This window comes from Colletotrichum costaricense, assembly GCF_030867565.1.
Source record: "Colletotrichum costaricense strain IMI 309622 chromosome Unknown Scaffold_3.1, whole genome shotgun sequence".
NCBI lineage: Eukaryota > Fungi > Ascomycota > Sordariomycetes > Glomerellales > Glomerellaceae > Colletotrichum > Colletotrichum costaricense.
In genome coordinates, this window is record NW_026848232.1 from 2177146 (window position 1) to 2197228 (window position 20083).

Below are 20083 nucleotides of genomic sequence, written 5' to 3' on the forward strand. Positions count from 1 at the left end.
ATGACGGGCAGAGAGGCTCATCGAGGCAAGTTCCTGGTGTTCAAGTGAGACATATAAGCATCTTGAAGTCGAAACAATCAGTCTCCATGTTTGCCGGGCAAGCTGTTTCCTGGACCGTGCTGTCTGTCGTCAAAATTGGCAAGCATCATTGCGTGATAAGGTGCAATCGAGCAAGGACCTCCGTTCATCTAATTAGACTTTGTTACGATACCATTGATGATGATTGACTTCAACACGAATCGGATATCAGGTCAAAAACTGGTAAGATAAAGACACTTTTGCGTGGTTAATGAGAGTCGGTCAATATTGTGATAGATAAAGTTCCCACTAAGCTTGGATCACTATGGGTCAGGCTCGGCGTTGCCGCTTGGTTCATGTTTCCCCATTCGAGGATCTTCTGGGTAGTACTAGTGTAGATCCCTCTATCAAAGTTTGCGGGAAGTCTGCTAGGAATAATATAGAGAAATTGATAGGACTATAAGCAACTCATTCAACCACTTGGCTCCGCTATGGCGATAGCCACCGAGTACACAATTGGCTCTGGGGTAGAACCGAGTATGTAGTCGTTCTATTGCTCGCAAATAACTATATCTCTAAGAGACTGAGATGTGATTATTGACTTAAGACGCCGTGTTCTAACACGACAACGTCGCTAATTCTAAGCCAGAGTATCACGACAACAAAAAGGCATTCGACGCATTTGCAATTGACCTTAAAGTCGGAGACTCGACTTCCCTCTTTCTCTCCATCTTCCCACAACCCAAACCCATCACAAACCCACCATGAAGTTCTCCATACCCCTCCTCCTCGCCGCCTTCGCCACACAAGCCCTCGGCGACAGACACCACTTCTGCTGGTGCGGAAGCGACCAAGTCCCCAAATCAGACCCTTGCTTAACACAAGCCGCCTGCGCCAAATACCCGCAAGACAAGTTCTTCGGCGTCAAGGGCGGCGACCCGTCCGCGCCGACGATATCGAAATGGAGCGAGAAGAAGGCGAAGTGCTACAGCACGCGCGCGTGGCCCGTGATCCCGCATCCCTTTCTCGGCGGGAACGAGTTTGAGGATGCGTGCTTTGCCGCCGCGGCGGATCAGGCTGTTGTCGATGCGTGTGGCGTTTCGCCTGGGAGCAGGACGGGGGTGAAGTCGTATTGCTCTGAGCCTTTTGACTGAGGGAATGTTTGCTGGGTTTGGTGGGTGAGCTCTCTTCTCGAAGTCTCAACTGTTGAGGAAGTCTTGGGCGATCTACGTGAGTGGATGTTGACACTTGCTGACTTTTACCAATACCAGTCCTCCGCGAGTCTACTAGCGAGATTTGAATAACGGGGTCGAGCGCCTCGATGCTTTGGCGTTAATCGGATTCAAGAGAGAAAAGTATTGATAGAATTGGAAATAAACTATAGATCTCTTGTGCAAAGCATGGTTTGGATTGAGTCCAGACATTTCTATCGTCTTTTAAATATACCTTAGCCTTGACAATCCTACAAAATTGAACAATGGAAATGCGATTATCTGCCCGATTATGAGAAGTCAATCATCGGCAGGGACCAAGGTCTCAACTGTCCGCCAACAAAAAACGCGTTCGATAGACGCGTCTATGGAGAGTCAGTTCGACTGGCACCTTGGGGAGAGAGCCTCAATTCAACTATTGCCCTCATCATCAAGTCACAAAGCTGATACTGCCGCACCGAAAGGTGAAGCTTCGCGGGCCCAGCGGGCCCCAGCTGCGAGCTACACGTCACCACCCCGCCAATCAAGCCCCGGCCCACACCCCCTACTCCATTTCCCTTTATAAGCCGCCAATTTTCTCTCACATTTTGCCTTCGGGCATTTGGTCAATTTGAAACGATACAGAGAAGATGTAAGCACCATCCCTGCACCCCTCGAGTTCGAGTCTGGAAACAGCCACTAACATTCCTCGTAGTAGCATGGCCCCTGCACTAAGGATGACACGCTCAATCAAAGAGAAGCTACCAATTTTTTTCTCGACTCTTTAAAATCGACTTTTCGATTGAGCGTCTTCTCTTTTACGAAGAGAAAGCGCGACGGTTCCCATTGCTCACCTCAACGCAGGTCTATCTGGCCAAGTCCTTGGGGTCGCATGAGAGGAGATTCTTTATTCACATCTCAGATGGGTAGTTGTTCACAGTACGCTGTAAGGTTGCGCCGGACATGACCGGCCTGGACTGGCCAAGTAAGTTTTCTTTGGGCGCGCGCTTGCACCAGTGGTTCTCATCATCTTGATATTTTCGGACAGCATTAGTAACCAGACCGTGTCACTTTCGATGCGTAATAATCCCACACTTGCACTCAACAGGTAAAACTGCGCGTCAAGTTTTTCTCGTTGCATTAAATCGAAAGTAAACAACATTACAAATACTGTGAGGGCTGTCCGTTTTCCCGCCGCCCGTACTATGTAGTGGGAAAGAATATGTCTAGATGTGCTCAAGGACAGGATATCTAATGGTCTATAAGGAGCGTGGGTTGTGTCATTAAGTCGTAAAGCGGAGAGATGTGCAAATGAAATCCTCAAGATCCGTCGTGCGTGATAATTACTTAATCATTCTCATGCCTGGGGCGCGGCAGTGCGCTTGGGCATTTCCATGTCCACCCCGCGGAAGCGCATGCCACGCTTCTTCTTGGACGAGGTGGTGCTGGTGCTAGTCGACGAAGTCTTCTTCTTCTTATCATCGTCATCAGACTTGCTGGTGGTCGTGGCCTTGGAGGTGATGGTCGAGCTGGCAGGAGTAGTAGCGGGAGAAGTGACCACGGGGCTCGTGGTGGTGCTCACGACCAGAGTCGAGGGCGTCGAGCTGGGGGTCGAGCTTGGGGACGGCGCATTGGTCTTGGTGGCCCAGTAAGCGTCCAGACGGCTCTCGACCTCTTGCTCGTTATTGTAGGGCTGGAGCTTGGCCATGTACTCGACCCGGGATTTGATCGCGTCCCAGCTAGATGCAGCAGAGTTTTCATTCTTGGAGCGCCACTCCAACTGCATGGGGTCGGCGAAGGCTTCCTCGTCGTAGCCAAGGTCCTCGAGCTTGGTGACGTTGAAAGCAGCCATCATCTCATGGTCCTCGTGGATGAGGTTGTGGCAGTGGAACATGTACACACCGGGCCAGGGGGCGTAGTGAGCCTCGACGGTCACAGTCTCACCAGGTCCAACCCAGACGACATCCTTGAGACCCTGAGACTCGTACGGGAAAACCGTGTTGCTACGGCCGTTGACGCGCTTGATGACGCGGAAATCGACGAGGTGGATGTGGATTGGGTGGCTCCAGCCGCCGGAGCTGTTCTCGAGCTCCCAAACCTCAACAGTACCCCGTTTAGGCTTGGCAAGGACGCGGTTGTTCACATCAGCAAAGATGACACCGTTGATACGCCAGTCGCTGCCGGTGCGGTGGAACAGGAAGTGCTGATCAACGCCGGTCTTGTCCTTGGGGAACGGCACGGCCCGGAGGGAGGAGGGGACTTCGGACTTGTCATTGACCGATTCGTCGCTGACTACAAAGCGCATAACCTTATCGGTGTGCAGATAGTCCACATCCGCGGCGAAGCCTCTGGTGTTGCGCATGGTGACATTCTCGCCCTTATACTTGGAGAAGTCAATGACAATCTCGTAGCGCTCGGCCATGGAGATGTAGAGATCCTTGACCTTCTGGGGTCCCGTCAAGAGGCCGGCATCGGAGGAGATGACTTCGAATTCGACTCTGTTGGCCTTGAGATCTTCGAGGTAGAGGAAAAATGTACGGGAAATTGCGGCATCGAGAAGACGGAAACGGTACTTGCGGGGTTCGACCTTCAGATACGGCCAAGGCTGTCCGTTGACATGGATAACATCGCCGTATAAGCTAGTCTGTTCGTTGGCAGGCGAGTACAGAGTACCATCGGAATTGTACTGTTTCGCAGAGAGAATCAGAGGAATGTCGTAGACGCCGTAACCGCTGGGGAGGCCAAGAGAGTCTTCAGCAGAATCGTGGAGGATGTATGCGCCAGCCTGGCCAAAGTAGGCATTCTCGGCAGTGTGGTCGATGGCGTGGTCGTGGTACCAGAGAGTGCGGGCGTTCTGGTTATTGGGATAGTAGTAGTCTTTGTACTGGCCAGGGTTGAAGACATCTTCAGCCCAACCATCCCAAGGTGTGCGCTGAGCAAAAAAGGTTAGATGATAGTATTTCAAAGGTGGATGGTTCTAGGCCTTACCGAAGGAGAGCCGTGAAGATGAACTGAGCTGGCCATCTTGGCGTGGTTGATGAAGCGAACGACTGCCTCTTCGCCACGCTCCATGAGGAACGTTGGTCCAGGCGCTATGCCATCATATCCGACCAAGTTTGCAGGCTTGAGGTTGGGGTAAACTTGAGCGGTGAACTCCTTGACCTCAACCTCATAGTACCTGATCTTCTTTCCGGTCACTGGATTGATGATCGCCTGGTTGGGGCTGCTGAAAGTTAGCCACGAGAGCTCTTCATCAACGAACGGTATAAGCTGCGGATGAGGCTTACTATCGTTCCTCCTTAGGAGGGGGAATTGGTAGAGGAAACTCGTAGAGCCATGTGTATGCGGGACTGTCCCAGTCCTTGGCGAGGGTATCAGAAGCAAGAGCCAAGACGATGGCCAGAGACTGGCGAAGAGTGAGAGAGACCATGGCGGAGATGGAAGATGATATGCAGGGAAATGAGCCAAGAGAAACAGTGCAAGTGACAAGTGCTGGCCAAGACGGGTGGCGACGCCTTTGTAACTGTCAAATGCTTGGAAGGAGATAGAGGCGATGGAGAAGATTTCCGTTCGTAGGGACAGAACTCCAGTATTTATCAACTTTCATCTTTCATCTTGATCAAAAATCTGGGTGGTCGAGGCGGCGAGACCATGGACCGAGTTACGGCGATCCAGTCCAATCTAACGAGACCCACGCCGGCCCCCAGGTAGAAAGCCACAACGACAGCCTTAGCAATGGCGTGAGCCGGTGAAGGGTTGACCTCGAGCGAAATGTTTCCCGCACAGAGGTTATCGGCTAGCCCTTTGGAGCAAGAGCATCGCTAGTCTGAGCTGCTCTCTAAGGCGAGCAATATCCTTGGGATGAGTGGGCTGACGAGGGCGTACTGTAAAGCTCAATGGCCGACTTACGGTCCTTCAACATGGATCGCATCGTTCGGCGTCAGTGGGGCAAGTCGTTGTCCATGCATACACTCCAAGGGCAGATGTCTGGACGGTGAAGAAAGAAGGCCAGTCTAGAAACACGCGGTAGATGCAACACTCTTGTCCGAGTATGCCGAGGGGGGTCCAGGCCATCGGCAACCCAGGATCTTGGTTCAGCAGAAGCAGCAGCCACGGGATGGTCGAGCTAGTCTCTAGTACGTACGATCCGTTTGGTTCCTCGAGGGTGACCCCATCTGCAAACTCGTGGATCGAAGATACGGATAAAGAAGTCAACGGGCGGCAGCTACGGCCATCCAGATCCAAGTCCTCAACGTCGGATTGCTTTTTGTGGTTGGGTCAGTGGGTAGGCCGTCAAGACGAGCGCCACTCTCGCGTAGCGCACCATTTGATGCATGAAAATGTAAGAAAAGCGTTTGTCAGCCGGCGCGGGAGGTTTACCTGACGCTGGTCAAGACGGCATGAGAAGGCTGGGAGTTGACACCAGGTGTCGAGGCCATAAAGATAGAGCTAGTGCGGCTGTTCAGTCAGTCTAGATCCCTTGTTCTTGAATCTGGTGTGGCAATTTCAGCCCCAGAACCTTCGACAATGCAAGATATCAATAGCGCGAGCCTCCTCAGTTGAAACGAGCCACTGAGCGAGCACCAAAAATGGCCCAGCGAGGCTATTCTGGGATCACGGTACCGGCTCGAGCGCCAGTACCGGTTGGCGCAGGATGCCTAAGAGCTGATGTGTATTCAATGGACAGTAGAGGAAGAAGCGACTCGGAGCTGATATGCAAGAGGTTCCAGGGTACTGGGTCGGTAGTCTGTCGAGTTGGAGGTGGATGGGATCATTGACAAATCGGACTCTGCGTTCCCCAGAGCACGGGAGCAGGGATGCTGCCCCGGACCAATGGCTTCGGAGTTGTGGAAGTGTGCATCGTATCTGGTCCAGCTGCAAGAACATGAGAGCTGAACAGCTCGAAGCAGGCATTCTGTGCGAACGAACGCTGCGGGCCTCCACACACACACAGGCCTAAAGTCGGTCTTTATCGACGCTTGAGCCGGCTCTGATCGGTTCCCGACTGGGCATCCTTCCCATCCGATGATGGAGGGGTACACCCTGGTTCATGCCAACCTCATGTCATCTATGACAGGCAGAACTTTCTCGTTGGTGTCATTAGGCTGACAATGCTTAGCATACGGTGTCAGCAGCCGACCTCAACAAGAGGTTTTCGAAGGCTGGTTGAGAGAGCCAGACGCAGTCTTGTGGCACGTGATGCGGTGTGGAAGCCGGAGGGTGCGCTGTTACTGGGACTGGAGAGCGTGGCCAGGCCGACAACTTGACAAGACTATCGTACGCCACATTGACGCAGCTGATGGATGCTGCAGAATGCTTATTCCTTCGATGATGCGGCCATGATTCGACGACATGTCTTCTCGGCGAGCTTTTCGTCCGACTTCTGCGCAGAGAAGAAGCTTCGCATCGATATCGGATGGATCGTTGAAGTTCGGACAATGCACATCGTCTGGACTTTGAAGGTCTAGTAGTCTGATCTCAGGGGTAAACTGGAGGATACGTGGAGGCAGTGTCCATGTTTCGGCCGGAAATGGAAAAGATGAGAGGTGGGACAAAGCGTTGAATTCGCCGGAATTGGCGATGAGGTGAGAAAGAAAGGCACTCGGAGGAGGAGGGAAGAAGGCTGGGTGGGTGGGAAAGTCGAAAGAAAGGCAGCAGTCAGTAAACCCGGGCGACACCTTCCCCAAGTTTTCGGTTCCTGGAGCCCCATAATTTAGTGCCAAGCCGCTACCGTCGCTAAACCTTATTAGCGCTTCAGCCCGGACCAAGATGAAGCTTAATTATCTCGAGTTTGATTGGCCAAGCTCTCGTGATCGGGGCTTCAGGGTCCACCTTAGTCAGGCGCTCGTTGTCCACCTCCGTTTCCCATCGCCGCCGCTAAACGTCGAAAACCTCCGAGTAAACTTAACTACACCACATTCTCTGGCCGTGTCCTTCGGCGCTTTGTGCTCGTATACCCCAGGCTGCCACACCCTATCGACTTGCCAGCGAATCATCCACCCGGCAGTCGTGGGATCAGGACTCCAGCTACCCAGACTGCCGGGTCGTGAACAAAGAGGCCACACGAGCGGTTCCTTGTCCTTGTCCTTGTCCTCTTCGAAGCCGCATCCTCAAGCCCAAGCCGATGACCATGTCTCGAAGCCCCCAACGTTTCTTGTTTCACGCCAGACGTTGCGTACCGTATACGACGAAAAAAGCCTGTTCGGATGATTGTCAAAGGATACGCACGCGACGCGCTCTCGACTTCTTTACTGAGTCTTTGTCGTTTGGACCTTACTGTTGAACGGCTGCCCACCAACCTCCCATGCCAAGACCCTTAACTGGCTGAAGGTTGTCACAGTTATTATTCGCCGTCGAAGGAAAAACTGTCTGGTGGCGGTAGACGGTTTTCTCGTGGCGTTTCCCTGTCGAGTGGCAGCCTCAGCTTCTGCAGACCCTCATCTCCCCATCCTGTGATCTACCAGCTATCCAGCCGTCCGGCCAAGAAATCATGACCATCCAACCGGAATCCTCATCTCCGCACAACTCGGTGTAAGATTTGTGGAGATCTGCATAGGACTACTGACCTGAAGTCGTATCTCTAGTTCCTCGTGCATGGACCGGCATACGGCCAGGCCAGTCTGCAGAATCGTGGCCTCGCCGGCCTCGTCGGGGTTCGCGATCCTAGTCTTTCTTGCATACTGCATATTCATCATAGCTCGTGCATGTATGTGCATTGCCACATGCACAAGTGGCTTCCGCACCATCCGTCTATTCTGGATTTATCCTCTCGTTTCGGATCAGCTCGTCTAGCCTCATGGGGTTTTCAAAAGAGTCACCACTCGCGTGCTAGTTCGGTACGAAGCCACGTTCTAGACCTTTCGTGTTTTAGCTGCCAAGCCTCACGGTCCCCGCGAATCTATCTCGGGTCTTGAGAGTATGGAGAATACTGCGGGGAGACACGATCTCGGCCGACTTTTCAGAAATAGTTCATAAGTGCCGGGCTTCATCGCGATATCTCGATCAGAATGAAGTTATCCACCACTCTCATCTCTCACAGTCTGATATCTGGCAAACTGGTCTAGCCGACTCAGACACATCTTCATCATGTATTCGGCAAAGTCGATCTTCTACGCGGCCTTGAGTGCTTCGGTCTCTTTCACATCTGTACAAGCACAGGTTGCAGACTATCCCTTCGACATTAACGGAGCGTTCGAAGGGTAAGCATACGTCCCTCCAGTCATATGACAGTATTTGGTGAACTTCAGACTGACATGGAAACTGCAGTGCTTCTGCCAGCACAACAGAATTCAACACCGGCGGCACCTTCAGGTGCAATGGCCACGCCATTACTGTGCCAAAGAATCTTCAAGTCACATTCCCAGCGGCCTTCATCCCTTTCAAGGAATTTGTGGGCAGCAGTGGCGGCTACACTGGTTACAACTGCGAGGTCACAGGCAATGTCGTCAACGGGGTTCCCATTGCTGCTCAGGTCTCAATCGCCCAATCGCTTCTGAATGGTGCCTCTGGTTTCGTTGATAGCGTGAACACTGATGGCCGGATCAAGTTGACGGACGGAAGCACCATCCGCATCAACGACCCTAACGCTATCTACTCCGTCGGATACACTTCCCAGCCTTTCTTCACTGCAGACGACGCCAATCCAAGCATCAGCTCTTTCTCTGGCTTTCCCATGTGCGTTCCGCGTAGCGCCACCGATGCTCTCTGCCCTCAGTCCAACAGACCAGATGTTACCCCTGGCGTCAAACAAGGACTTTTGTAAGTCTCGAAGCTCACTTTTGTCCGAAACTTTCTAACAATTCTTTTTCAGCAAAGCGCCTGATGCCCTGGTCATGGCTCCTATTGTAGCTGGCGATTTCGTTGAGTACTCTGGTGTTCAGTCCGGTAGCGAGATCATCGTCTACAACCTTGTCGTGAGCAACGTCCAGATTACCACCTCGGGCGCTCCGACGTACATCCGCATGGAGGATGCCAACATTGGTGTTTGGACCGCCGACACAGTCAACCAGGAAATCGCACAGACCAGAGTCAGTTACCATGCCGCTGTTTCCGCATCATGGAATGCCCGTGTAGCTAACACAACACAGTTCGTCGGCTATACATCTGACTCTGCCGCAAATGTCAACCCCATCAAGATCTACGCCATTGAGTACGACCCGTGCACTGGCGAGGCCGTCGATCGTGAGATCGCGGGTGTGAGCGTGCCCAGCACCGAGGTCCGCAACAAGTTTGAGTACCGCATCAAGGCGACCCAAAACGACAACTACGCCCGCGAGTACCGCGTCGTCGCCGGCACCGGCACCGTGAAGACCAAGAACGGTGTTATGGCCGGCCAATATGTCATGCCTGTCTCGGAATGGATCCAGCCCGAAGACTCCGTCCCCGGTCGCCCTCCCAGCCCGCATGACTTCCGCAGCTACGCCTTCTTGACTAAGGGGCTGGGTCGTGATGCCGAGGGCAACCTCTGGGGCCCACTGAACCCCTTCCCTCAGACTGGTGCTACCCTGTACGACAACTCCAAGTGTCCTCCCGCTACCACCCCTACCACTGGCACTGGCACTGGAACAGGTACTGGTACCGGCACAAGCACCACCCCTGTCACCGCTGCCAGCAGCTCGGCGGCGGCCGTCAAGTACAAGGATGTCGTGACGATGCCCACCTACAATTGGGTCTCATCGCAAAGCGGCACGCTCACCGTCGGCTGCCAGTCCAACAGCACCGACGATACCGCGGTCGCGATGAAGCTGAGCTACACCAACAAGGACGGGACTACCACCGGCCTCGCCATGACCTCCGGTGGCAAAGGTCTCTGGAACTTCAATAGTAACAAGATCAAGCAGCCCACAACTGGAACGGTCATTTGCAAGAGCGGTCTTGGCGGCCAGGTAGCGCGCTGAAGTGTTTGACAGGGAAAATTGGCTGTTGATCTTTTCGTTGGATACCTTTGGCGTTTCGTTTGGGATTTCGGTGCGCGATACCTTTTAGATTTAGATAACCTGTTAATGAATGACGAACACTATTGCAATAAATTTCCCATATCACCGTGTTCATACTTTGCCAGATGAGGATAGTCAACGCCGAAAGCTTACGTGCCAAGACAATTCTATAAGTCATGAGTAATCACTACGACTAGAGGAGTGTCTCGGTGATTGACAATGTCAGCATAGGGCCCGGGGCTCGGACGAATCGTCAATTTTCTAAATTCACCTAGAGTCCCCGCGAGTTTGAGAAGAGGAAAGGATAGCCGACTAAGTCCATCCTTAGCGTTGCGCTTTCGAGTCATTTTTGACGAAAGCTTGGTGTTTTGGTGGAGATGAGGGGGGGAACGTTGGACTTTTTGGACGCTAGAGATAGACGAGCTAACCCGGATACTCATTGGCTGCTCCGAAGACGTGCGGCTGATGCTGGAAGGGTTCTGTACATAGTACCGTAGGTGATTGAATTACTACGTCTCTCTATTTCGGGACAGGGGTTCAGGTTTGCTTGCCAAGGCCTTGCCATCTCTCATCCCCTGGCAAGACCTTCCCTCAGAGCAAGGCATATAACCAGGCCGCTATCCGTCCGGGGGCTCCAGCCTCCCCCGTCATTATATCTAAGTCTTATTCATTCAGTCCATGGCAATTAAAGTTTTGGCTCAGACTTTGCGAAGCAAGAATCTCATGAGTAAGTTCTAGTATCTCTAAGTTCTGCTACTTGACAATGGTCTTGTTCTCTATCTGTCACTCCAAGAGATCAAGACTCATCTTTGTCGCTTATAGGTGTGAGTTGAAATGGCTTCATCACTTCATCCATGTCTTCAAGACTTCCTTCTTGAGGTCTTTGCCGAACACAGAATCGCTCTTCTTGAAATCATGATGCGGTCCAGGATGAATTTTTTCGCGACTGAAATAACATTTGAAACAAAGCTTGAAGTCCATACAAACCTGACAGGACCATGCTGTGCCGATGATGGGCTATGTGATGTAAGGCATTAGTAAGGAATCCAATTCGGCATCCAGGTTAGACAGCTCATAGTGCAAGACTCAGGAAACAACATACCGATCGACAACAAATGCAAGCTGGTTTGTTGTGTACATGGCCCGTCCGTAGAGAAGATGATTCCGTGAATAATTTTGATGTTTCCTTCGCTGACGCCGATCTGGCTAAAGGTCCAATAACATTTTCTCCACTGTTGTGGAAAATAGCGATTTGCAACGGAGTCCAGCTCTGAAGTCCATCTCCCGGAACCGATACCGTGTTATCGGCGCCGCGCTCGAGAAGGTATTTAATAATATCTGTTTGACCCTGAGAAGACTTTTCATCGAGTTCTGCTCCTGATGTCAGACCTCGAGCAGCCCAGCATAACGCCGTCCAGCCATCATTATCGGGTTGGTCGATATCAAGCTTGATTTTGTCAGATGTGAGAATATCGCTGACGGTCTTAACATCTCCGCTTTGAGCTGCCCAGTGTAGAACAGTGCGACCGGTCTTGTCTTTGGAATCCAAAGGCAAGAACCTCAATCGAGGCTGCTGGGAAATGCGCTCGTATCTGTGGTATGAGAAGACGGCTGCGAAGTGAATTGGCAAACGGCCCATCGGATCAGGGATATTCGAGTGACCTTTAGACACGTCTAAGATAAGCGACCAAGGTTCGTTAGATTTTAGCAGGCAAGCTATGTTAACCGCCGTGCCAAAGAATCCGCATTGTGCATTGATATCTGCTCTGGCTTCTCGTACGAGATGTTGTATCATGCCGCATATGACGTCCTTATCCGCCTTGGATAGGCATGCGGCCTGCAAGGCACTGCCGAACAAACCTTCTGAGAAAAAACTTGGGCTTGCGCCGCACTCCCGAGTAAGGAATCTGACCATTGCCAAATTGCCGTCGTAACATGCCTTGTTCAAGGCCGAACCGTATCGAGATTCGTCTGAATTGACGTTGGCTATGTCTTTGCGAGCGAGATACCTGATAGCTTTCTTGTCTTCTTCTCTACTGAGGTCTGCTCTTTGGATAACATTGATAAGCGGTGTGCAGCACTTCTGGGGGCATGGTTTTGTGGGCGAGGCCCCGTCTTTGATGAGGCTCTTGATAAATCCAAGTTGGGGCCTTCTGTGCTGGGTGAAATATAGCAAAGCCGTTCCTCCATGAGTGCCTTTAAAGTCGAGATCGTTATCAAATCGGTGGAGGTCTTCATTCGAGGTTTCAAAGGGCTCAGTGATGTAACTAGCGATGTGACCAGGGTCGTGGCCAGTAACGTGACCAGGAATGAGAGGGACATCCGCTGCGCCAACATGCAAGCTGGCGCCACCTCCAGGTGGTTGGGATCTGGAGTTTTCTCCGCTCGAAATCTCTGAGCTCCAATCGAAAGGTGGTGAAGAAGGCATAGAAGACATGATGAGAGTTGAGAATTGTTGAAGACGTCAAATAGATCGTATTGCTTTTACTTTGGCTGTTGACTTCAGTTATATTGGAGGATGTTGGGCGATGAGACCAAGGTTTAGAGTGGAAAGGCTGACGGAATCCCTCGTGAGAAGAAATTGAGAGAATTTAATACAACACTTGATACGCAATCGTGTACCCCGTCGAGACTTGATGCAGGTGTGATGGGGCATAATTGTTCACTCGTGAAAGGCCCATGTTTGTGTGGCACAGAAGCCGGCGGTAGCATATTTGCTTTGTTCTTCTTCGGACCCTGCCAGTCCATCTGACTGAACATCTACTAGTGGTGTAAAGAAACTAAAGTCAAAGGAATTACGCAAGAGGGGAATCGCTCTTTCGATTGGATCGAACGGGCAGCCGAAGATACTTGCGAGCAATACTGGTAATGAGACAGGTTCGAATAGCAGCTGACATCGTATCTAGATAACTAGGTGGATTGAATTCAAGCATTCCTTGACCAGTCTGTGTAGTACATGATTAAGTGGGTGATGATTTACCAAAAAACACCTTTGTAGTGACCACCACAATACATAGCGCGCCCGTTTTGTGACCGCCACGATCGTGAATTCTCTTTCCATTCAGACACATTTGTTCAAAACTTGAGTTTCCAAGAAATGTGGCGGCTAGGACAGCCCGTCCGTCCTACTTGAAGTATTGACCCTTGAATCCCGGGAGGATCTCCTGTCCTTCTGAGTTCTGGTAGCTGACCCCCTTCCTTTGTTGCCAAGTCTGCTTGAGGGTAGTAAATTCTCCCATAGTCGGAACCGGATGGCCGCCAGCCTCGAACTCATTCTGAGTAAAGCCTTCGCGCTTCAACACTGGCGAGTCAATCGTCTTCAGTACGAGGTCGTTCTGAGGACGCGCAAAGTACAACAAACCCAGGCGGTCGACATGGCGCTGGTCCTTAGGCGGCACAGATACCTGGTTTCCGGATTAGACCACCGTAGAGTGTAAGCCATATTGTAGGGATGAAGTTTCACTCACTCGGTGAACCGTGGACTTGACGTAACCACCCGTCAAGAAGCTCAGGGCATCGCAAGTGTTGACAGTAAGACTGCCATCAAGCGGCTTAGCCCATTTCCAGTCGCCGGTCTCATGATCCCTGATTTGCAGGGCGGCAACGGGTTGACGAAAAAGCAGGGTGATCGTCCCCAGATCCGTGTGGCCACGGGACCATAGGCCATCATCGAGTTGCTTGATCTCTTCCGGAGTGAACTTGGAATACTTCATATAGCGCAGGTGAGACTCATCGTGAGTCTCCCACTTGTGTACGCGTGTAAAGAAGTCCTCGGGCAGCTCCAAAGCCAGAGCGATGAGGTGGTTCAGGGGATCCAGCACCTTATCATGGAGGTTCTAAGTCTGGCGTTAATCACGTTATCCTACGTACGATCAAAAGTATAGTACCTTTGCGAATCCCTCAATCTCTTCCTTGCGATCCTCCAAAAGCTTGGGCAAAGGTTGTGTGATGTGTCCAGCGCGAGCTGGATTGCATCTGTCAGCAATGCTTCCTCGATTCGAAGCAAATTGAAGAAACACTCACTGGCCATGTTCCATACTTCGGTCTTATCCTTGAGGCCACCGCTCAAAAACCGCCTACCAGCGGGACGGTACCCATTGTAGTCTCCAGAATCCAAATCCGGCTCATACTTGAGTTTCTCGTCCAACGGTAGCTCGTAAAATTTCTGGCCAAGAGCAAATTGTGCGTCGACCGCCTCTTGCGAGATGCCATAGTTGATCACATAGAAGAATCCCTTGGTCCGAATGGCCTCGATCAAGGTCTCGGCAAGTTCCTTGTTGCCCTCTGGTGTCCCATACTTTGCAAGGTCAATGGTGGGAACTTCGCGTGCCTGTCAGCTTGGAAGTCCTGCACAGTCTTGCGTGAAAGCATGGTGAGCCAAGACTTACGGTCAGCCCAATCAAGGTTCTCCTCCGTCTCTGGGACGTGGGTGTATTGGTACAATTCGGACACAGCAGACGGCATTTTGGGCGGTGAGGCGGGGTATCTTTTCTTCAGAGGCTGGTTGGTCTAGGTTTTCTCCAATACATCCAGAGGCCGGGTTCCAAGCTCGCCATTTTAACTATGAACCTTGACTGCGAATACGGACGGCTTCACGCCGGATCTCGCTGCCTGTATTAGTCGAGCCAACACGCCACGGCGACGTCTCCGCAGGACTTAACCCCCACCAAATCCTCAACCATCAAGAGACCAATAATAGCAAGTTGATTTGGTTTCATCTTTCTCCATGGTGTCACACTCGCATTTTACCCCGCGGCACTTACCAAGCAACACAATAAACCTACTTGGTCGAGGCACTTGGAGATGCGAGATCGCCGCATGTCATCATCTGATAACGGATGGCGCAATCTCCACCCCCGTCACACGTCGTCGGGCTTTTCCCGCCGCCAAACCGACGTCTGCGCCGCAGGAAACGGGTTCAAGTCAGTCTAGGTATCCCACCCGGTAGTATTTCTCCGGTCTTGGACGTTCGGCAAACCACCGAGTTCGGCGGAAGTGGTGGGTGAGGGTTTGTCCAGACTCACGATCTCGTTGCCGCATCGGAGATTATTGGTCCTTGTTTAAGGTACTTTACCCGCTATCCCGCATCTTTCCCCGGTAAGCATGGACACTCGTCATTCCTGCCACTATGGCGAATAGTGGGCGAGGCTCTTGTGCGATGTACGTAGTCGGGTCTCGGCGGGTGTTATGTTGCATGAGAGACTGGGAGTTGAGCTTATCGCAGACAAGACGCCGCGGTGGTTGGGTGTTCATAGCAGAAGCACGTCTTGGGGGTGGCAAGCATTAAGTGAAGGCTCGACATAAGACCAAGAAGGCGAAAGGGACGTAGACAGGGGGACGAGGAATCCTCCTTGCTCCGGTGACATTATATGTAAACCACTGCCGACAGCGCAGTGCCGATTCTGACTCTTGCACGTGCATCGCAGACGGAAATCCGGCAGAACCAGCTGAAGATGGGGTCTTTCGGTCAAAAAGTGAAGGGCAACAAGATAGGGGCGGTGATATTGTCAGTATTTGACTGGTACCGTAAGTATTCGACCGTTTATCTTTCACAAGGAAGTCACTCACGGTCATTGAACAGCCTCACACTATCCTGCAGAAGAGCGAAAGCTTTTGCGAAAACTCGATCTTGCGATTCTGGTCTTTGGAAGTTTGTCTTGTAAGTCAAGGTCTCTTCATTTGATCGAAGGCAAACCAAACTAATTGTTACCTTTACTACTCTTAGTCTTTTGCAGAGTAAGGGAATCTTTTACTCACAGCTCCCAGAGTTATGAGCTGACCGGCAGTAGTTCCTTGGGCAGCAAAATGTCACCAACGCATATGTATCAGGCATGCGTGAGGATCTTGATTCTCACGGCAACGAGTTGAACTACTATGTCGTCGCTTGTAAGCAAATGTTCAGACACTCATGTTACATGCTCAACTGACTTTTTCAGACAACACCGCATACGTCATTGGCCAAATCCCGCTCATGACTCTACAGACGAAGGCAAAGATGTAAGTCTAAAAATTAGATGCTTTTTCAGGCGATTTAGCAAGTTGCTGATCGAGATTATGCAGTGCACCTTTCTTGTTACCTTCCCTGCAGATCATCTGGGCAGTGATCGCTTTTTCTCAGTCCACTATCAAGCACAGCTGGCATCTGTACATCCTTCGCGCTATTACAGGGTTCCTCGAAGCTTCATCGTTCGGTGGCACTCATCTAATTCGTAAGGATGCTTGTTGAAACCCAATGTCTCCTCGCCGAAGTACTGACCAAAAGTAGTGGGCAGTTGGTTCAAGAACGAAGAGCTCTTCAAGCGAGCTGGAGTATGGTTCATGGGGAACTCTCTAGGCTCCATGTTCTCCGGCTACTTGCAGGCCGCGGCGTATCGAAACCTCAACGGCGTTTTCGGGCGTGCAGGTTGGCGATGGCTCTTCATTGTTCAGGGTATTATCACCCTACCCATATCCTTCTTGGGTTTTGCGTTTTGGCCTGGTCTTCCCACTTCACCCAAGAGATGGTATTTCTCCGCGGAGGAGCATGCCCTGGCCGTCAAGCGGATGCCAACAGTCGAGCAGGAGGGCATTACATGGAAGACGTTCAAGTATACGCTCTCCAGACCAATGTGGTGGATTTGCGTTCCTTGTTACATGTTCGTGCCCCGGAACCTCCTTCGGACCGACTGTTTCTCTGACACATTACAGCTTCTTGTGCCAAGCGCACTACTGGACAGGCTACATGGCTTTGTGGCTAAAGGCTGCTGGATACTCGGTTGAATTGGTGAATATTTTGCCGACTTTCATCGACCTTCTGCGGGCATTGTCTTCTTGGCTAGGAACTACGTTAGCAGGTTGTTTGAGTTTGAGGGGCCTTTGGTCTTTCCAGGCGGTACGAATCCATCTTATCAACATTGACACGACGATCAGCGCTGATTACTCGTAGTCATTTGTGCTCTTCTCTTGCATAGTCCTGTCTATATGGAATGTTCCTGACATCCTCAAATTCCTTGCCTTCTATTTCGGAGGTTTCTCTGGAATGGCATCTCCGATCTTGGTATGTCATCCTGTATGCCATGATCGACTTCCTCATCTAACAGAAGCGTTTTAGTATTCATGGTTGAACTCCACGCTCAAAGAGAATTATGGTGAAAGAGGTCTCATCATCTCTTCGATGATGACCCTCGGATTCTGTGGACAGATTTGGATCCCTCTATTCACCTTCCCAACCGTCGAAGCCCCGCGCTATCCCCACGGATATCCCGCAGCTACAGTATTCGAAGTCGCAATGTGGGCTTTTCTCATGTTCGGCACATGGTACATGAAGAGATGGAAGCACAAGCATCCTGACCTGGAGATGAGGCTTGCGACCGAAGGAGCTGGCGCGGAAGGCTCCTCGGTCATTGGATCTGATTCCGACAGGCCTGACGGAGATAGCCCGGGTACCCAGTATACAGGCAAAGGGGAAGAGATTGTGGCCACTCAGCCTATCAGCCAGAAAACCTGAAAGACTTTGGAGGTAATAAGAGCGTGCAATGGCTAGTAGATGCATATCTCAGCGGCAGAGGATTTACCGGATGACTCTAGTCTTCGGTGTACTGATTTCTGCAGACAAGGGTAACATGGACTCGCGAGAAAAAGATAAACCTGCAGGACAGAGTTACACAGGATGGATCTATTTAACAATTGAAATTCTAGTGAATTTTTAAGAACAGATCAGTGCTCTGAAGCCAAGATTTCTAGCCAGCGAAAGGCGGCATTCTGGATATAATAAAAGCTGTCACAGCCATGTTTACTATGACGAGAGGAGAAAATGAGTGAACCCGAGGATGTAGCTGACGGAAGCCCTAGATGAACAGGTGAGCTGTTCAGTCTTCTTTGTATCAGTGACAAGCGAAGGAATTGGCGTCTCGTTGCACAAGTGCATTTATGCGACACAAAAAATCCATCCTTCAGTATGCTTAAATAAAGCCATTGAATTGAATTGTTTGTTGAGAGTCGGGACGGTACTTTGGTGATGTAGCCTAACCTGATTAGGAAGGCTGAAAATTGCGGCGGTCTGACATAAGACCGAGGTGACGCGCTCTCAAATTATTAACAACGTCAATTGCGTTTCATCTCACTTTGCTTACCTACACTTCATTACTCAACAAGCGACTTCGTCACGTCGCTTGTGCCTGGAACACAAGCTCTGAGAAAGGGCCGACCAAACCGGGGAACCATCATCTTCTAGGGTAGGTAGTTGTATTGCTCATACGAACACAACCGCACATTCTTACGCTACCAAGATGGCGCCGAACCAGAAGCCGGCAACCGGGGACACCTTCAGTCACGACGCGACGGAGTCAACTCCCTTGCTCATCGCCGGCGATATCGCTCCGACCGCTGATCCCGATGTCTCCAAGGCTACAACGCTCAATGAGCCATCCCAAGAGAATGAGACTCCGGACGCCGATGATAAGCCATTGCCGGTATGGCAAGTCTTTTGGCTATGCTACGCGCGACTTGTAGAGCCCATGGCCTTCTTCTGCATCTTTCCGTATATCAGCCAGATGGCCGAAGAGAACGGCCACCTCGCCAAAGCAGACGTCGGGTTCTACAGCGGTCTCATCGAGTCACTCTTCTCGCTGACCCAGGCCGTCGTCATGATCTTTTGGGGCAGACTCTCTGATCGGATTGGCCGCAAGCCCGTTCTTGTCTTCTCCCTCTGCGGTGTTACCATCGCCACATCCATCTTCGGCATGGCACAGACCATTTGGCAAATGATCCTCTTCCGGTGCCTGGCAGGCGTGTTTGGCGGATCTCTTGTCACGATGCGCACCATGATTGCCGAGCACGTCACCCAAAAGACGCAAGCCAGGGCCTTTAGTTGGTTCGCTCTGAGCGGTAACCTTGGCATCTTCTTCGGGCCTCTTCTCGGCGGAGCCCTCGCCGATCCGGCGCATCAGTACCCGAGCGTTTTCAAAGCTCAATTCTTTTTCGACTACCCTTACGCACTATCCAGCTTCTGCGTGGGCTTCATTGGTTTGACGGCGACCATCACTAGCATACTGTTTGTCGAGGAAACACTGGTCAAGGAGAAGCACAGCAGCAACGACGATGCAGCAGCACCGCCCCAGAAGGACAAGGGCTCCATCAAACAGATCGTCAAGTCGCCAGGCGCTTCCAATGTCCTCTTCGTGTACGGTTACCTCATGCTCCTCGCATTGTCCTACACGGCCGTCGTCCCCGTCTTTTGGTTCACCCCAGTCGAGCTTGGTGGCTACGGCTTCACCCCTCTGCAAATCTCCGTTATGATGTCCGTCAACGGTATCGCCCAAGTCTCGTGGCTTCTCATCATCTTCCCGCCACTGCAGCATCGCATAGGCACGAACGGTGTGCTGCGTGCCTGCGCCTATGCGTACCCTTGGTTCTTCCTCATCTGCCCTCTCGGCAACGTCGTTCTCAAGCTCGGTGTACACAATCCGGCCTGGGTCACGTTCTTCTGGGTCTTTATGCCCATTGCTCTCACTATCGGCTGCGGCGTGAGCATGAGCTTCACTGCCATACAATTGTCGTTGAACGACATCTCGCCCAGCCCTCGTGTTCTGGGAACGCTGAATGCTTTGGCTCTTACCGGAGCGAGCGTCATCAGGGCATTTTCTCCGGCCTCATTCACCACCCTATTTGCCATAGGTGCTAACACTCAGGCCCTAGGCGGTTACGCAATCTGGGTTCTGATGGTTGCACTCGCAGCTGGGCTGATTTTCGCCGTGAGGAACCTCTATGGGCCGGAGGATTTGAAGAAGGCCAGGGAACAAGACCAGGCTGAGTCATCTTAGATAGACTACGTAACGGTACTAACTTCATGTTGATGTATCTTTGCAGCATTCTGCTTGTCGTAGAATCATATGCGCAGAGAAGTCAAAACAGAAGCTGCTCTTTGAGGCAACACTTGAAATTTTGTACATCATGAAGAAC

The 20083-nt window shown here is 51.6% G+C and overlaps 8 protein-coding genes across 8 annotated transcripts; 5 read left to right on the forward strand and 3 right to left on the reverse strand.

Moving 5' to 3' along the window:
• Positions 1 to 782: 782 nt before the first annotated feature.
• On the forward strand, positions 783 to 1172 carry CCOS01_03562 (uncharacterized protein; the record flags this gene model as incomplete). Its single annotated transcript, XM_060451748.1, has 1 exon — positions 783 to 1172. The coding sequence occupies one exon, from the start codon at positions 783 to 785 to the stop codon at positions 1170 to 1172; it is 390 nt and encodes a 129-aa protein (XP_060318013.1).
• A 1393-nt stretch (positions 1173 to 2565) lies between these two features.
• On the reverse strand, positions 2566 to 4638 carry CCOS01_03563 (bilirubin oxidase; the record flags this gene model as incomplete). Its single annotated transcript, XM_060451749.1, has 3 exons — positions 2566 to 4140; positions 4197 to 4431; positions 4496 to 4638. The coding sequence occupies 3 exons, from the start codon at positions 4636 to 4638 to the stop codon at positions 2566 to 2568; spliced, it is 1953 nt and encodes a 650-aa protein (XP_060318014.1).
• Positions 4639 to 6977: 2339 nt separating this feature from the next.
• On the forward strand, positions 6978 to 7418 carry CCOS01_03564 (uncharacterized protein; the record flags this gene model as incomplete). The annotated part of the gene is made up of 1 exon (XM_060451750.1): positions 6978 to 7418. One exon carries the CDS (start codon positions 6978 to 6980, stop codon positions 7416 to 7418), a length of 441 nt encoding a protein of 146 aa, XP_060318015.1.
• Positions 7419 to 8294: 876 nt separating this feature from the next.
• On the forward strand, positions 8295 to 10105 carry CCOS01_03565 (uncharacterized protein; the record flags this gene model as incomplete). Its single annotated transcript, XM_060451751.1, has 4 exons — positions 8295 to 8407; positions 8475 to 8966; positions 9019 to 9235; positions 9296 to 10105. The coding sequence occupies 4 exons, from the start codon at positions 8295 to 8297 to the stop codon at positions 10103 to 10105; spliced, it is 1632 nt and encodes a 543-aa protein (XP_060318016.1).
• Positions 10106 to 10987: 882 nt separating this feature from the next.
• Positions 10988 to 12581, reverse strand: CCOS01_03566 (uncharacterized protein; the record flags this gene model as incomplete). Its single annotated transcript, XM_060451752.1, has 2 exons — positions 10988 to 11161; positions 11442 to 12581. 2 exons carry the CDS (start codon positions 12579 to 12581, stop codon positions 10988 to 10990), a joined length of 1314 nt encoding a protein of 437 aa, XP_060318017.1.
• A 688-nt stretch (positions 12582 to 13269) lies between these two features.
• Positions 13270 to 14608, reverse strand: CCOS01_03567 (2OG-Fe(II)oxygenase superfamily protein; the record flags this gene model as incomplete). The annotated part of the gene is made up of 5 exons (XM_060451753.1): positions 13270 to 13548; positions 13612 to 13980; positions 14032 to 14108; positions 14168 to 14464; positions 14533 to 14608. The coding sequence occupies 5 exons, from the start codon at positions 14606 to 14608 to the stop codon at positions 13270 to 13272; spliced, it is 1098 nt and encodes a 365-aa protein (XP_060318018.1).
• Positions 14609 to 15597: 989 nt separating this feature from the next.
• CCOS01_03568 (major facilitator superfamily transporter) lies at positions 15598 to 17630 on the forward strand (the record flags this gene model as incomplete). Its single annotated transcript, XM_060451754.1, has 10 exons — positions 15598 to 15670; positions 15726 to 15803; positions 15870 to 15880; positions 15934 to 16030; positions 16081 to 16141; positions 16205 to 16353; positions 16410 to 16779; positions 16832 to 17015; positions 17070 to 17180; positions 17235 to 17630. 10 exons carry the CDS (start codon positions 15598 to 15600, stop codon positions 17628 to 17630), a joined length of 1530 nt encoding a protein of 509 aa, XP_060318019.1.
• A 781-nt stretch (positions 17631 to 18411) lies between these two features.
• Positions 18412 to 19944, forward strand: CCOS01_03569 (major facilitator superfamily transporter; the record flags this gene model as incomplete). The annotated part of the gene is made up of 1 exon (XM_060451755.1): positions 18412 to 19944. The coding sequence occupies one exon, from the start codon at positions 18412 to 18414 to the stop codon at positions 19942 to 19944; it is 1533 nt and encodes a 510-aa protein (XP_060318020.1).
• Positions 19945 to 20083: the final 139 nt, after the last annotated feature.